Raw genomic sequence first — 18,227 nt, 5'->3', positions numbered from 1 at the left:
AGGGAAAACAGTCGGTCTCCATTCAGAAAGACCATAGAGATTCAAACCCTGGACCTTCTCACTACAGGCAACAGTGAGTGACACCAACTATACCACTCAAAAATTGGAATTTGATTATTTTCGAGGTCTGAATTAGTCAGGAAACAATGAGTATGGAAGAATATTTCCATTTTAAAAATGTACTTCTTTATTAACTTTGTGGTGTCCATTAGTCCGTTTCTTTGATTCTTCTTGTGTTCAGCCATCTTTACACTCACAAAAGAAAAACATTTGTAATCTTTAGTATTTTTACCGTGAGAGTCAAAGACTCAGACAGTCTGGATAATATAGTATGTAGGCTTCCAGTAGAGTTAGTGAAAGACTAGTGAAGGACAGAAACAGGCTAGTTTAAAAGATTTACCCAACTGTTGCTATGGAGACCTGGTGTCCTCAAGGTGCCAACCTTTGCAGCAGTTCTCTAACAGGAACTCGTGGAGATTTTAAACTGATTCACTTGATAGAGGCATCGACTTTAAATTTGTTTCAATTCAACTTAGTGCCAAAAACTCTGTCACACTCTGCAGGTGAGCCAAAGACCATTTCCGCAAAGATAAACTAAAGCATCGATGGTGAAAGAATCTTCAAATTCCCTGTTAATCACATGCTGTAGCACTACTTCACTGCAAAACACTGCCATCAGAGGCCAAGTTGAGCAAAATCTTTATTGACCAATAAGAGCAACCACAAATGATGATACAATACACCCCACCAGCATGCCAGCGTTTTCATAGAAACTGTACAATGTGAAGGAATGTATGGCGCAGGAAAAATAAACATAGCAACGAGAACAAAGTGTTTTACATCCAGATGTTCTGGTACAGTACAAGTTTAATTTTATCCAACATTGGTTAGTTTAGTGTCACCTGATCTCATGTTGTGGGTGGGTCAGTCAGCAGGTTGAGCCCAGACACCGCCGAGGTCTCCGGCGGCGGCGGCAGCAGCAGGCGGTGCCTGGCTCAGCCTCCTCCACGCCTCCTCTTGACAATCAAAATGAACAATGTAGTGAGAATGGCGTACAATAAGGCAAAAAGGGAACAATAAGCAAAAACAGCTTCATAATGTTAGTTTTCCTCCACATGACTGTAGTTTGGTACTAAGGCCTCACGGCTGGGACAGGCAAAGGTTACCAATACTTTGTGTTCGTTTTTTTTCCCCCCAATTCAGTCGCAACATTCAGTCAACTCCAGAGAGCAGGAATTAATTCAGATTGGTGGAGGGGTGAGCGGTGGGCTTGTGCAGGTAACAATCTCCACTACAGCAGGGCGACGGACGGACGGTGATGAAACAAAGCCTTTCGGGAACAGACCAACTGATAGGAGAGAGCTGCTCGTACACTGAAGACACGTTGATAAGTTTAGACATAAGGCAGCTACTTTTCTACTCGACACTCCCTTGTTGACTTTGGCCCCAGCCTCCTGGATGGAGGGGCGGGGTGGGCGAATACATTTAGTGAAGGTGCTACGGAGCAGCTCCGATCGAACTGTTACAAGGCAGGTATCGGTTCTTGTATCAAAAGACACCAAGCGAGGGGACGGTAGTGTGTGGGAGGGAAGGGCAGAGCGGATGCGGTGGGGTTAGCTATGAATACAACAGCTGATTAACATGTGAATACAGTCACATTACACAACCATTGATACAATTAGATATAAAAAAAGGCAAACAAAAGTTGATTGTACAGTTGCTTGTCCACATGTACTTCATACTGAAAGAGGAAGACACCATTCTGGCTGGGGGGGAAGGGGTTAATCTCTTCAAGCAGCTAAAACCAGGAGAACCGAAGCTGGGTGTGAAGGAGGCTTGGTGCTACATAGCAGGTCTGAGAACAGAGGAGGTTTCGTGAGCAACCAATGAGCCGTCGTGCAGGTAGTGATGAAATGGACGGAGGGAAGAAGTGATGGAGGGCAGGGCGAGCTTAAGACAGTCAGGCCACAACTAAGGCATGAGAGCATGAAATGCAAAGTAACAACAAAGAAGGCAGAAATGGCGGACAACAGGATGAGGATGGGAGGAGGGAAGGAGGAGGGGAGGGGCGAGGGGAACAACCCTCCGTCCCAAACACAAAGGCCTCTTTTAATCGTTCCAGTCTTTCTTGATGTTGAGGTTCCACTCCCAGGACAGGTGGTCATGCTTGTCGTCGTCGGTAAACTTGGATTTGATGACGTAGTTGCCGCGGGCCAGCATGCCTTTAGGAGCCTCCTCTATCGTGGTCAGGAAGTCGTATTCATTCGGGCGCGGGCCGTAGCTGCCCACCATGTAGTCTGACTTGTCGACTGTCAAGAAAACAGAAAATGGTGTTTGTCAGTTTGTCTTCACTAACTCTGTGTGTTTTATGGTTTGTTGCTCTTAGTTTGATTCTGTTCAATATCTAGATGACGAAATCCCAATCACATCTGTACAGAGGTCCAAGTTCTATTGTCTTGTCTTCTGATAACACGATTTTAAGCCCATTGTTAGTTTTATCACGTCAACAAAATTAGGTTTAGTTTATTTTTAAGGTAATGAGTTCATTCAAGATTAGATCGAAAATGAATAATGAAGCCATGTCGAAAACAAAAACATAAGAATTTCTGCAACATTCAATTTGAAAACAAAAAGTTCTGTTTTTCAAAATACTGATAGGCACAAGACGATTCCAAGAAGATAACAACCGAATGCAGCTTTGCATTCAGATATTCTTATTTATCTATCTGAATTTAATTTGGATTAAATAAGAATTAACATTCTTATTTAATTAAACCTGTGAAACCTGTTAACTAAACCTGTGAATGCAGCAGGCTGTAAGTGAGCATCAATAAAATGTTCACTTACAGGTAAACGTTTTTGCATTTTGTTAATCAAAAATAAACTTAGTAAATGATCTAGCCTCCATATAAAGACCACATTTGAAACACGTCTGTTGTATAAAACATCATTAGGTTATTGACTTGAAAACTCTCACTCTATTGGCTAGTTATGTTATCATCTTTACAACATGTTAGTTGACCATACCCATTACTATATTACTGGTTGATACTGCGTCGTATGTTTTATCTGTCACAGGCTCACCTTATTCCTATTTATTTTTATTACCTCTGGCTTTTATGTTCTGTAAATTGGAACATCTTTTTGAGCTCTGTGGGAAATCTGTTTCCCAAAAAAACCTCACCGGCAGTGTGAGAACTTCCTGTCCACTTAATCATTGCTGAATCTGTTACAGTACCTGTTAACAGCAGAGATGTGAAAAAAAAAAAAAATAATCACTGCCAAATGCCCAGCTGCTGTCCAGTTCAGGTTTCCATGGTGACCATCAGAACAGCATTGCATCTAAATCAAACCTAAAAGGTCACAAAAACCGTCTTACTGGTTTTTAGGAAAGCCGTGATCATCAGAAATTCTCTTAAATGTCCGTGGTTCTATTAAACGTGTCTGAACCAGAAAAAGAGCCAAGGTTTTATGTCACAGCTACCATTAAACGGTAAAATCACGCCACCTGCTGGCATAAATTATCTTGCATCTGCATTTTTATTTTAAACAGGGTTCCCTCAAATTTTCCAAGTCAAAATGCCAAAAGTTTTTAAGATTCCAGTTCCAGAGCTCCCAGTCGGTTTCTGAGCTCAGAACTGCAGAGATTTGACAGGGAGGACAGAATGGACGGACGACAGATATGACAAAGATAACGAGTGGACGATTTGCTGGATGGAAGAAAAATTATCAGTTAGATAACAAATGAATGAAGGGGGATTGAATGAATTGTTTATTTAAGGAATGGGCAGATTGGATGTCGGACAGAGGACGACCAGTTTGATGGGCAGATGTGAACGTGAAAGATTATATTAAATTAATAAACAGGATGGATGTGCAAACGGCCGGACAGACGGACGACTGTATGAATATTTGACGTAAAAGCCATCAGCTAAGTTGTTGGAACAGTTTCTATAAATTCAAATTTTTATTATGTGGACAAAGACAGCAAAGGAGGTGTGGAGGATCTAATTTTGATACTTTTCAATCCTGGAAAAATTTAACTTTAGATCTTTTTAAGACTGGAAAAACTCACGATACAACCTGGTCATTTTAGGAAGAAAATTAGAAAAGAAAAAAAAAAAAACATTTACAGAAGATTGAGCTGGATCAAAATATATGCCTAAGAAATAATTAACTAAAATACAGTTTGACTATAGAGTGCATATTGTAGCCTAAGATTTTTAATTAACAGCAGAGACATTTATCACAGTTGTGACATTTTTCATTAGCGTAAGTGTAAATAGTCACCTTCAATTATGTCTCTTAAAAGCAGAATGAAATAGAGACAAACCAAGCAGTTACTTTAAGGATTTTTACTTTTTTTCCCAGTCTGGACGCTTTAGAGGAAATGTAACAATATAAACATTTGCCAACCAACTGACAGCTGTTTACAGCGTTAGTTTAGCGACAGGTGATGCAAAGCCAAATGGCCTTTGAAGTGGAGTGGATCTCCAGATGAGCGTCTGTGAGGGATTTGGCTGCAGGGATTCCTCACTACCGTTTGGTTTTGGACAGAGCCTGCTGAGCTTCAGAGTCAGCGGGGTAATGTCTGTGGACAAGCGGCTCAAAAGACATCAGGAGAAGCTGCTGACTCACTTTTCATTCCTTTCCTGAATGTCTGCTGCACGTACTTCAGGCCTGAAACAATCTCCTTGTTCACCTGAGAACACAGACATCATTTGAGATATTAACAGATAAATCTTACAAATTAGTGTTTATTGTTTCACAGCAAGAGTTGAATAAAATTTGGTTTTTTTTTTCTTCTTTTTTTTCTCTTCTGCAAAGTGAATTCCTCGAGTTTAGCAGACCTGAAATGAGCTGCAGTGGATAAAAAATATAGATGGAAAACTAAATTATTGGGCCTGACAGTAAAATTAGTTATCATCATTTCCCCTCAAAACACAAACTAAAACCGGCTGGGAGATATCACCATGGTAACAGACTTAGAGAGTCTCAGAACAACAGAAAGTGGATTCTGTGTCTTTGAGGCATTACTCTACAATTTCAGGGATATTACAGTCAGACTGAATCTTTGCTATAACTACTACATAACTATGTATATCTATATTTGACGAAAAAGATAACTCCTAAAAAAGACCGACATGAGCTCTTACCTTAAAGCTGATTTTTATTTTGTATTCTACTCCCTCCTTTAGCACAAAGGCCTGCTTCTTAAAGGCTTCTAGGTCTCCTGTAAGGAAAGTTGGACCGTCATGAGAATTGAAGACAGAAATCAAACAGCAAGAGTCCCACGCCAAATTAGATACTCCCTTATTTCATTAAAAAAAATTTAATATATCTGTCATACTTAATGCCAGTATGCTGCCGGTTCTGAAATTTGCAGCAAAACTTTTTTTTTTTCCATTAAGGCCAATTAACATCAGTTCTCAATATATAACATAATGAATTTTCTGACTTTGTAGCAGCCTGAAGATGTCAGTTTTAAAGATTAAAGTTTTGGGGTTTTTTCTGGGCAAAAAAAAAAGTAAAAAGTAGTTATTTTCTACACTAAGCACAAATTGGAATTGTTTTGTGATCTGAATATTTCAGCATAATTATCCGGTTTTTATTTTTTTGTGTAAAGTTGTTAAAATTTTATCACAATTTAGAAAATTTTTTTTTTTTTCCCACATCATTACAATCTATTAGGAAATCTTTAAGATTGCTTTAAAAACATTGCAAGAAAGTCTGGCTCTTCAGCAAAGCTTACAGCGCTGTAAGTAGGACAACTCAGCGGAGAAACTACAAACAATAACTTAAGTTTTATTTTTAGGTTTCTGAAGAGCCTCTTCCTCACACCCACCTCATTTAAACCCATATTTTGATGCAGGCGCACAAATAAATATAAATTCTTTATAGACTCTGGGCCCTGAGTTATTTTTTTTTTGTTTGTTTGCTTTTTTTATTCTGAACACTTAAACGTAATACATTTGTTTAAGTGAAAGAAATCTATTGGACATGCAGACAAACACAGTAGTTTACATGCACTGATCATCTTCCAAGTCCTGAACTAGAGGAGTCTAAAAATGAACGGGGGGTCCCTTGTGTGGTGACCCCATGTCCAGCTTTCCTGACCCAAACTTCGTGCTATGTAGATTCTCCATCTCCTATTACTTTATTTTTATTCTTATTTTTATTACGAGTTTGCTTCATCAATGACTTATCAGCAGATTCTTACTGCGTCCATATAAATAAGACACCTCTACTAATTAATGCATACAAACTTTTCTTTAAGACAACACTTTGTAAAGAGGAGGTAGATTAAATTATTCACGCACATTGTTCAGCGTATCAAATGTAAATATATCCAACGGTTCACTACTTAAGCTAAGCACACCAGAACTAATCTTGCTGGCTCTCAGATTCAGTGGAAATATTGAAAACGTGACACCAACTCAGCATGGTCTCCATTGCATCTGCAGCGCACGCCGTCATAATCGAATGAGAAGTTTCAAAAAGCTGCAATGTTGTGAAGGAACACGCAGCAGACACAGGACAGAATGTTCTGCACTGACAAATTATGGCCAGCTGGAGATTTTCCACTGGGAGAAAAATGACTTCAACTGTGTAAAATACGTTCAGGAGCACTTCCAGATTCGACACAGGATACGGAGATGTGTGGTGGTGTGAGGAAAGTAAGGCTCTGTTTATTTTTGCTGTTACATACGAGATTATCTTAAAAACATTTGGCTGCATTCAGACCTCTTGTAGTTTTCTGGATAGACATTTTGACCCCAGTTTAAAAAAAAAAAAAGAACATAAATATAGGAAAATATTGTGCAAATTGGATGAAAAAAAAAAATGGGCTCACCTTGCAGGTCCAGGACCAGGGGATTTGGTGCACTTTCACAAACGAGAGACATTCGGGTCACCTGGACATTAGGAGCATTTGGATCTGGATGGGATTTAAAAAAAAATTTATATTTAGATTAATACACTTACAAGAGAGTCCTTTTCTAAAGGATGCTAACAAATGTTGGCGATTGCTTTGTAGGAACAAATGTTAGAAATAACATCCCATCCAAGCCCAAAATAGAATTTATAATCAACTTTTCTCAGTTCAAGATATGTGGCAAAAATTTAAATTTAAAATATCAGCTTCCCACAACAGGAACAATTTCCGTTAGGCTACGGGTCACAAAGCAGGTCTTGATGCTCGATTCAGATGTTTTTCTGAAATGTGATTTTTTTTTTTTTTTCTGCTTCCGCAATCAGACTTCTGTGTGAACGGTTTACGACTCCAAAGCGATGCGCAGAAGAAGAATGTCACATGGCAGCAATGATGACTGTCGCACTCTATGCATCAATATTGCAGTTCAACAATGGGAGATGGCAATACTGCTGCATAATCATAAGATGAAGGCGCTGATAAAAAAGAATGCACAACTAATAGAAATGGTCTTTTGTGGAGCACTGACTCCAACTTGTGCACAGAAGTCTGTTTGGATCCATAGTTGGACCAGGAGTGGTGGGATTATGATGTAATGAGCTTCACTGACAAAGACCTCTTTCATAATATCCCAAAATTATAATTTTTAAACATTATTTACATCCAAGTTTACTGTATCTTGATTCTTCTGGCTCAGAATTATGGTGCATGTCTCAAATTAACAGAAAAAGTCACATAAACTGTGACATGACCATTCAGATGCTTTGAAAGCTATTGGATATCTGATATAGTTCCAGATATTAAAGTGGCATACATCAGTCTTTTTTTTTTTTTTTTTTGGTAGAAAAGATTAGAATTGGGTGTTTCACACCACAGTGAAAAATGGGTCACATTTGACTGTTGCGTGACTTTTGCTTAATGAGCAACAGAATAATTAGACTGTACTGACATTTTTAAAGGATTGTCTATCTTAAAGCATATGTCATACTGCAAACCAAATCACTGAACTTAGGGGTTCTGAACATTTCTGCCCACATAAACATAAAATCCAGCATTAAAGATTGAGTCGCTCAGGAGCTGAATGAATTCCAGCATGGTGTCATGACAGGAAGCCCCCTGTACAAGCAGTTCAGTCAAAACGTCTTATCTAGTAAATATTCCACACTCGAGTGTTATTTGCATTGTTGGCAAAGTCAAAGTGATGGGTGAAGGCAGCAACTCCGTCACAAGGTGGCGGCCATGATGTAAAATCAGTCATGAGGCTCAGTGCTTCTGGTCCAGGTTTTCAAACTTCATGTGGAAATCAGATCAGCTCAAGAACAGTGAATGGGAAGCATTGAACTGGTTTCCATGGCTGAGTGTCCAAGTGTCACATCACCAATTATAATGCAAAGTGTCAGAAACAACGGTGTAAAGTGAACCACTATGGGACTCTACAGTAACTCAGATATGTTCTCTGGAGGAAGTGAATTAGGCCACTTTGGTAATTCAACACACAACCCTGAGACTGGCAGAGATGCTCTCTTTTTAGTATCAGTATCTCTGACTGCATTGCGTTAGGTTTACATGTCAGTGCTGAGGGAAGTTAGTGGACAACATTAAATCGTTTGTATGTGGCTAAACAAAAAAACATTTTAGACATTTTAGTGTCATTTTTTTTAAACCTCACATGACAAGAACCACAAATTGTGTCTTCTTCTTTACAAGTTTAGTTTCAGGTCATTGCTAACCAAAGGCTAAGAGCTCAAACTTTACAGACAGATCCAAATTTGATTCTTCAAGCAACCTTTATTGTACGGCATTACACAGATGCAGTGTCCTGAAAAATGCATCTCAAACTGCAGCACAGACATCAGCTGGATAAGTATTTCCAAACCATGACTCTATAGAGAGTCCACTACCCCCAATCCATCCAACTCAAATAATAATTTCATTAAGCCTCCAGCATGCCAACAATGCTGCAGAAACCTCTTAATCATCTATGTAATTAAGTCGTTTGTGTGCAGCAGGGAAACACCTAAAACACACAGCACAGAGCACCAGAGCTGACAACTATTGGGATACACAACAATCAGATATGAAGATCTGTAGTCATCTGCACCACAGTGGGTCAGTCTGGAGGCAAGGAGTAAGGCTATTTACGCATATTCCCACCAATCTGAGAAATGTATAGTTGGTGGTATCCAGCAGTTCAGACATTTGCTGTAGTGAAAATTATTTGAACTAACGTGGTCACTCTGACATGCTAATATACCCTCAATATACTTTGAGATTACAGCAAAACCCAAAGATTACTGTAAGTATTTCTAAGTTCCTTAAAGCTATTCTGGAACTCTTGAAGTATTTATTAGTGCAGTTGCTGCAGCGCTGCAGGAGGCCTGTGTATGATGCGAGTCCTGCATCCTGCAGCTGTTCAAATATGTGAGCTCCAGGGAGCTGAAACTGGGACACTTCTGCTGTAGTTCAGGCACTCTCTTTGGTAATTAGACTTAGGTTCTTGGTTGCAGTGTAGCAAAAATAATTAGAAACAAATGGATTCATGGTTCAATCCGATGGATACTGGATCACAGTGCTGGAAAACCATGAAGAACCAAGCTGATCACATCACTGATCCAACATAAGGTCAACCAGGAGAGAGTGTGTATTCACATCAATACAAGATATTTTTATGTTGTCTCGTTTAAGAACTTATAACATAATGAACACAGTTTAGTTCAAAATTATTCATACTCCAAGCAGACTTAACTCTTTAATTTGACCAACATGGGTCTTCTGACTGAAAATAAATTTATTTTAGAGCAGCTCAACTTCACCAAAAATATTTAAATTACCACTGGAAGCATCCAAAAGCTGGCCAGCAGTTTGCTTTAATGCAAATAAAGATTAGTTAACGATTATTGAAAAAGTTCTAAGTAGTTTACATTTTTTTATTAAATGCAGATAAAAATGTTGCAATTAATTTCATTTTGTTTTATTATGATGTGGAAGATCTCTGCCTCATTTTCTACCAGAAACAAAATTCTTGATGCAGTTAATGCAGAAATTCACTAATGAGGCCATATTTTTAACGAGTATGCATGAAATTGATATTTGAGGATACGATGCCCATTTTAGTTGCATTTTGTACAACACATGCTTCTCATCATACAATCAGTCATATGGTTCTATTTGTTGTAATCCTTGAGTAAGTTATGGGGTATTATTGGGAAATGACATTAGGAAACAGAGACCCAGATCCAGAGGAATTTAGTTGGGAGGTTACAGCTTATTTCTATGGGTCCAGTAATTGAGCTTTGTATTTAATATAAATCCAAAAACCTTTGTGTAAAATAAAATAACTATGTTTTTTATCAATATGTACAATGACATGTAAGATGTGCATGAGTCACCAATCATTGATGAGTAATTATTCGTAGACTAGCATAAACGTTCGCTTCATATGTTGCAAAAATCTAAGATACTAAAGTTTCCAATATTTGAAGTCTGTTTAGTTTAAATGCAAAGATCAGACAAAGAGGTGTGAGAAATAAACTGTAAAAGTATGCTAGCTATACAGGTAAGAATATTTTGGTGTGAATGAAAATGATTCTGAAATATCTGTAGAAACCCTGTTCTGGTACCTGCCTGGATCCCCCCTGCAACAGATCTCTCTTCCTCTCAGTAAGTTACAATCTTACCTGAGAAGACCCTGCATCATCGTCCCTGCTGCTGGCCTCTGGTCTAATGTCTCCTCCCTGACTCTCTGCTCTATTATGACAATAGAGATTTACTTTAAATATGTGAAAAGCAATAGTGACCAAAACTTCTGCACAGCAATGAAAAGGTCATTGGTTTTATTCCAGGAATTGAATAACCAGCATTGGCAGAAGTGGGTAGAAAAGCCAAAAATTGTACTTAAGAGCAGCAGCACTACTTACTTTACCTTTACATACTTTTACTCAAGTAAAAGAGTAGCTTTCCAAGAAACTGCTCCAGAGTAAAAAAATAAATAAAAAAAAGAAGTGTTTGATAAAACTAAAGGCTACATAAGTGATCAGAAAATCTGATTTAATATTTTTAAAATAATGTCAAGCAAATACAATATAAATCAGGTGCCAATTATGGCATTTTAAAGACTACATTTTTAAAAATGACCACAAAATATATACCAAAGACATTCAGGTCTTTCGCAAATATTTTTTTTTCTACTATTAATTTGACATAAAATAATACATACATACAGTAGGTAATGTTTATATTAGGACAAGGTAAAGTACTTCCAGAGTCCATATGTTTATTGTATCTTATTAATGTCCAAATGACCCAACAGGCTCATCAGAGAGAAAACAACATTAGAACAACAAAGCTGGTATAGAAACAAGTATGTAGGTGTTTCTGTATCTCATACATTTATGGTTAAAATAAGTTTCTTACTTTGTTGAAGTTACTTGTATTGAACAGAGTATGAAGAAATTTCACTCAAGAAAGAAAAGAAAGAATTCATAAGAATCGAGTAAAAGCAAAAAAGTACACTGCAATAAAGTTACTTCGTAAAGTTCTTTTTTTTTTTTATAAAATTGCTAAAGTAAATGTAACTGGCTACTTCCCATCTCTTACCATAGATAACAACAACATTAGTATTCTTGTTAATGAGCTTAATGTGATGTATTGCTCTGGATGTGTTTGTCGTCATTTAACAAATATTATCTGAATCCAGCAGTTCGACTCAATTTACTCAGTTAATTTTGAAAAAAAAAAAAAAAAAAAAAAAAAAAAGGCCAGCTCTTTGACTTTGGCTGGTTTGCTGCCATAACTAACGCACACCGGCGTGCTGTTCTGCTCAGCAGCACATCTCCCCTTGCTGATCCACACAGATGTAAAACCGACAGTGTGTGCTCTCACGGTCCATTTAAAGACGGTTTGTAAAAACACGTCATAGCATTACATTTGGTTTACCTACAGATCCCTTGCTTCTTACAGACAAAAACATTTTCTATAAACACTATACTTGCAGCAGAATATTTTTTAGTTCTTCTGGTTTTTTTGGGGTTTTTTTACTACAGCTTACAAAAACAACACGTCAGCCGTTAATCTCTATATCTCAGGCAAATAATTAGCCTCATTTCCAACACAATCCCACAGCAAAAGCAATTTTGACCACCACAAGGGATTTAGGATTTAAGCTTCTTAAACCATGAAACTCTAGAAACAATTTCAACAGCAGCAGCACCTCCTCCCCCAATCAGGCACCTAATCATACTCTGACATACCAGCTTCAGTGATCCCGGGGCCAAGCAGGGCTTCTTTGTATTTGCGTAGACTTTCGTCATCTTTATCCAACTCCTGGATCTCTTTCACAGACTTCTGCGCTGGTGGTTTATAGTTTACTGGCTCTGGCTCCTCATTTTCGGCGGCAATGGCTGCTAGCTGCTCTGGGGTCACCTCATCCTCAGCCATGTCTGGAGGAATTAATAACATACATCAGAATAGCAGCAAAGCAAGCTGAGAATTTAGGAATGTAAAAAAAAAAAAAGATAAACACCTATAGATACATTTAACCACCCTAATTTCAAATCCTGATTAAAGAGGTTTTGTATTCTGTAGTGCAATGCATCTGATGTGCTGCTGTCAGGTTGTACAACAGGCCTCATTTATCGTGATGCTGCTGCCCCAGCTCTGCTATCTGAAACCTGCGCTGAGGTAACGTTATCAAAATGAGTCATGAATTGAATTAGGTGTCATGGGTCACATGACAGAAAGCGTCTCCACCAGGATATGGCAAAGTCTAGGACTAGGTCATGGTTGAACAACTGACATGCACTGGAATGACAAACCTGAGCCAACAGGGATGTTAAAAAAAAAATTAACAAAAAAGACAGCTTCTTGCACTCGTTACATTTACTACATTAATATTTATGTTGGAGTTATTTTTATAAAATATGCGCTGCTGTCCAGGAAATTCCTTCGAACTAAGAATATTAATAGCATTTATTTTGTCCTCATAAAGACCAATAACATCAAGAATAAAGGCTCCAATGCAGCCAGAACTGCTGGCTATTATGAAAGCGAATAATAGTCCTTCTGCGCTTCCCCATGGAAGAGCTTAGGAGGTTAACACTGGAATGATTTCCTTTGCAGGAACAGAGAGAATAACAAAAGCAGGAAGAGCTTTGTTTACTCCAAGAGTCTTGACATTCACATTACAGCCATCCCACCCACAGCCTGCAACAGCCCCACAGACATGTTGGGAGACTGAAGCAATAGAGTCTAAATATTTTAAATCTCTAGGATTTGTGTCAAGTCTTGTGAATTACTGTCTTAGCGCAGGATGATGTTTTAAGAAAAATTTGGTGTAGCAACTTAGCTACAGCAGTCCGATGAGGAAAACAGAGCAGTAAACTGAATGATGGGGCTCTTTTTGGAGAATTTACAGGTTAAAGCTGTGCAGAGACATTTGGGTAAAGTCATGTAACGACCCCATAGATCAGCACAGAACCAAGGTAAATATATTACTTAAATTATCCCACAGGGATTTCGGTAATGAGCAATTAACCGTTAAATGATCACAACACACTCACATTAAATATTATCTTTGTAGATGTTAATTTTATTTAACACATATCCAGCCAGGAAAGTCCAAAGCGACATGTTTATCTCTTTAAGGACTTGGAATATCAATAAAATATTTGAAATGACACCAACTGTTTAAAGATGACTGATTTCTTAAGATTCTTTAATAAAAATATTAAAGAGTATAACTTTATCAATTTATGGAACAGTGAAGAGATTCTCAGAGCACCCTCCAGATTTTAGTTAAATTATTTAGAAAGCTTAAGTTTTTATTAGGTTAAAAACAGTGAAAGTAATTGGCTGCAGCCACATTATTAGGGCCATTTTTTTCAGTCACAGAAAAACAGTAGATCCTTGAATGTTGAATAGCTGGTCAGGCACAATGGGACATTTGTTCACGCTGCATAGAGCTACAAATTAAAACTGATTTAACAATGGGTGGAAACAAGTTTCAGACATTTCAAGGACACAAGTTAGTTATGGTTCAACAAGCTTTTACTTATTTTTTCAAGATATTTGCTCTCATCTCCATCCCACAGTAAACTAATAATATTTTTATGTACGGTGCCGGACTTGCTTATTAGAACTTAAATTTGTTTAAATAACCTTCAAATAAATTTATGTTCTTCATTGAACACAGTGAAGACCATATTTGCACACACGTTTTAGAGAACGAATCCACTGCTGTTAATGCTTTGTACAGACCCAGTCTGACAAAATGATTGGATTTAGTCTTCTCGGATAGAAAATTTCACAAACTTGGTGCATGCACACAGAGGGATCTTGATCATTTCTCTTTGTACAATCACCCTAGATGACTCTTGACTTCAAGACCCCATGCAGCATTTAGAGGACTTCTGTATGAGGGGACCAGAGAAGATACCTTATTAGCAACCTCAGGCTGATTGCATAGACTCTGATGTTTCATCCTTACATTATAGACATATGATCACAATGATTCTACATCCCCAGTAAAGTGTGAATCTCTGTGCATACCTCTGTCCTGGTCTCCTATCTGATCTGCTCAAACTAGCAGTCATGACAGGAATGTCGAAGCCACGGTACCAGCAGCACATAGCATGAGAAGCTCTAGTGCTAAACAAGTTGTCCTCCTTGCAAAAAAAATTGCCTCATAAATCCTGATTCAATTTTCCACAAAACCTAGATACATTTGGTCTTCTACAGACCAGAAAAAAGTCAAAAGGTTTCTTTTCCCACGCTTTCTTTTTCATAAAAATAAAGATCTATGTACATCTTCGAGCATCCCTCTGGATATGTGGATGTTATTAGGGGTAAAATTTTAATGCAACTTTACACAAAACTAGAGGAGCCTCATAAATTTTTCTACAGCCATTTACAGTAACCTGTGCAGAGAATGGACGACTTGGAATTATTGACTGGAAACATTTTATTGAAAAAAAATCATCACAAATAATAAATCAAATCTGCAAGAGACAAAATTTAGAACGACACTATATATAAATTACCAAATGAGAAGCTGGTAAACAAGAGGCCCTCAGAGTAAATAAATTATGTAACTGATGACTCAGTGTTTCTCTCTCTTCCATAGAAAAGGCTAATTGAAGAGTCTCCATGTCTCCAGTAGTTGTGAGATAATGACCAATGTTGACTTGTGCCTTAGTAGATAAATTCTCAAAATAACTTAATTTCTTACCCATCCTGTCAAATTGTTCTCTTGTACTGAAGTAACACACAAAGTGCTCACATGAGATTCAAAGGATTCATAGTAATCCTATGAGAGAGAATCACCACACCCAGCTCTGTGTAGAAACAATCAGGCCAACCACTGAATAGAACAGGAAACTTTACACAAAAGGAGAGTGAATGATGCTGGGTCCTTATACACTGGTGCAGCAGAAGTTCCTATAAACCAAACTTTGGGATTCTTCACTTCTATATCTTGTCTCTCTTATGCGGTCTGTGTTGATGCATGATTTGGTGCCACTTCTGATTGCATTGCACCATTATGAGCTGTAGCTTCTTTAATATTTCTCATATATCCCTTAAACTCTTTGCAAAATTATGGCCCTTGGTAAATTATATTCTGATACGAGTTGTGATTTAACACAATTAACTAATTGACTGCGTCTGCTAACCCTAAAAGTTTACAGCAAGATTCAAGTTGGGGGTTTTTTCCCACTGTCAAAGTCAGTTTCATTTGGGGCCACATCAAAAATCTGAATGTTCTTAAATGGCTGGTTGTGCCATTAAACTGTTAAAATATTAGAGTCTCTCCAGGATTTTGAGATTGTTTTTGTGTTTTTTGTAATCAAACTCACATTTTGTGTGATGCTAATTTGGAGATATTTGTAAAGAATTGTTACAATATTTACGCTAATGTATGATGATAAAGGTGGCTTTTTAAAGCTCAGTGTGTCAATCATGGACTATAACTTGACACCAAATAAGAGTGAGGCAGCAGTCAATTAAACCCAATGTTTTTGACAAATTTTCAGAAAGATCAGAAAAAATGTGGGGATCTGTTGATTTTGTGTGAATTTGAGGATTTGTGAAAAACTGGAAGGACTTATTGATGTAATTTGGAGCTTAGAGGGCCACATAAAAAGCTACAGTGAGATATATTTGGCCCCCAGGCCTGGAGTTTGACACATATGCTTTAGAGTGTCAACAATCACAGCTGTGATTATATGCAATTATACTGTGCTCTATATTATTACAATTGCCCTGTCTGACCAAACTGATCTACTGATGCCGTCTAGTTAATGCTTTTTAATTTCAGGAGGAATATCTGTTTCTGAGATTGTGACTGTATTCAGGATCATATTGTTACAACCCTACAATCTATCTGTGATCTCCTGCCAAAAAAAGAAACTACGATTAATTTATAATTTTCATTGTCACTTTTATGTTTATTGTGTTACAATTTAAAACCAACATCCAAACTCAAATATTTTTCTGCTTTTTTTTTTTTTTTTTGCTGGTGAGCTTTAAAGAGAGTACAGCAGGAAAAGATAACTTTTCAAAACAAACACAAAATAATACCAATATAAAATGGGTGTTTATATTTGTTTTGCTAAAGTTTATATCACAAAATTAATAAATGCTATATAAAACATAATATAGACAATATCCTGAAGCAAAAGGAATAGTTGCTGCTTGTCTCTTTTGAATAAAAGTGAATATGGTACATCAGGGCAAATGTCAGAAACTTACAATAATTATCATCATAATACTTCAAAACCATGAGAATCTCATACTGATCAATGCATAAAAAGGCAAAAACCACCAGAAGTTGTTATTATACAGCTCTTCTTAAGTGACAGCATGGCATACAGAAAAAAAACACTTTATTGCATTATCATCAGCTTCTATGATGGTGCTGGCCATCTTAAAAATCATATCCCTTTACAAAGTGAATTCAAATAAAATCTGATCTATTAGCAGTCGTGTCCCTCTTTGTTCGTCCAACTTCACTTATTTTACTGAATGGGTTGTTATATATAACATTCTTATTCATTTTTACCATGGGAAATACTTAAAGTTATTATAAATGTGGTAAATGACAAACATAATTGAAGATGATTGGAAAAACAAACAGTATCATTGGCAATGTTACTTTAGAAATTCAAAATAATTTCCTCCATTGATGGTTTGATGAAATACTTTAAATCTTTACAGCTGAAAATATGACAGCAGTTATTGTTTTGTTTTTCTACTATTAAATTTTACAATGACATAGGTAGATTAGAGCAACACTTTAATGCTGTACCTATAAAGTATAGCTACAGAATTATAACTGTGAAAGATCCTAAAACAAGGTTATATATATATATTTTAATCAAGCCTGATAAAGACGTCAGTGCAATGGCAAGTTACATTTCATTTGTATTTTGGTCATATGTGTAGCCCTAAGGTAGTAATAATATATTAAAAAAATAATTCATGGAAGAGGTGAAGGATGTAAAGAGGAAAATGCATTCCTACCATAGTGATTAATATAAACTGCTCCTCTGAAAAAAGTGTAAATGTCATGAATGTGAAGGCTACAAGCTAACAAACAGGATTGGGGGATTTTTTTTCCAGAAAAAAAAACGTTGCATATGCTGCTTTTTACACTACAACACTTCAGCGACAGTAAAGCAGTTCTCAAAATTAACAACGTTATATTATTGAATGAATAAACATTTTAAAAATAAGGCTCAACTTTTCTAGGCGTCGGCCCTTTCTTACAGGGTGGGACGAGGAAAAAAGACAGGCGGCTAGGAAACAATCCAGCCAAGCTAACTGTGCCTTGCGGCTAGCATGAGCGTGACAAGTTATCATCCGTCAGAGCGCGAGCAGCATCAAGACTGACTCAAAGCAGAGCGAAGACAAGAAATAGATTCAGATCAATGTTATAGGATGGCTTTTACACCGCGAGGACTCACCTTAAAGTTAAAAAGCCGCAGTGATTTCAGGTGCCTCTGCAGTAAGTGCGTTCGTTGCTCTGAGCCCTTGTGCAAGTATGGCGAACAAGGGAAAGGCGCCGCCCCGTTTACAGGCACGGGGCCGCGCGCGCTGCACGCGGCTGACGTACTGCCGCGCGGTGATATTTAACAGTCTTTACTTCCTGCATTAACGTGAACAATGGCGTCTTGAAATAATACCAGGATTAGACAGAATTGATATGTAGAGTAAAATAATTTCAAATAATTTGAATAAAATTAAAATAGATACTTCTGGGCACTCAAAAGTCTGCTTCTCAGACAAATACAATATTTAGATA

The 18,227-nt window shown here is 37.4% G+C and overlaps 1 protein-coding gene across 1 annotated transcript; it reads right to left on the bottom strand.

Annotated features, from left to right (window-relative positions):
- Nucleotides 1-687: 687 nt before the first annotated feature.
- Nucleotides 688-18,028, bottom strand: LOC122829051 (rho GDP-dissociation inhibitor 1-like). The gene is made up of 6 exons (XM_044113259.1): nt 17,890-18,028; nt 12,181-12,369; nt 6,854-6,937; nt 5,157-5,233; nt 4,639-4,702; nt 688-2,309 (listed from the first exon to the last, which is right to left on the bottom strand). The coding sequence occupies exons 2-6, from the start codon at nt 12,365-12,367 to the stop codon at nt 2,110-2,112; spliced, it is 612 nt and encodes a 203-aa protein (XP_043969194.1). The 5' UTR covers nt 12,368-12,369; nt 17,890-18,028; the 3' UTR covers nt 688-2,109.
- Nucleotides 18,029-18,227: the final 199 nt, after the last annotated feature.

The sequence above is a fragment of the Gambusia affinis genome, linkage group LG04 (assembly GCF_019740435.1).
Source record: "Gambusia affinis linkage group LG04, SWU_Gaff_1.0, whole genome shotgun sequence".
Classification (NCBI taxonomy): Eukaryota; Metazoa; Chordata; class Actinopteri; order Cyprinodontiformes; family Poeciliidae; genus Gambusia; species Gambusia affinis.
This window is presented reverse-complemented; position numbering and strand designations above follow the sequence as displayed.

What these genes read in the sequence shown, in the direction of transcription:
- LOC122829051 (XM_044113259.1), bottom strand. Translation starts at nt 12,367, where the DNA reads ATGGCTGAGGATGAGGTGACCCCAGAGCAGCTAGCAGCCATTGCCGCC. An exon ending in CCCCGGGATCACTGAAGCTG is followed by an intron (nt 6,938 to 12,180) that starts GTATGTCAGAGT and finishes AATCCCATCCAG; the next exon opens with ATCCAAATGCTCCTAATGTC. An exon ending in ATTCAGGAAAGGAATGAAAA is followed by an intron (nt 2,310 to 4,638) that starts GTGAGTCAGCAG and finishes TTTTCTTGACAG; the next exon opens with TCGACAAGTCAGACTACATG.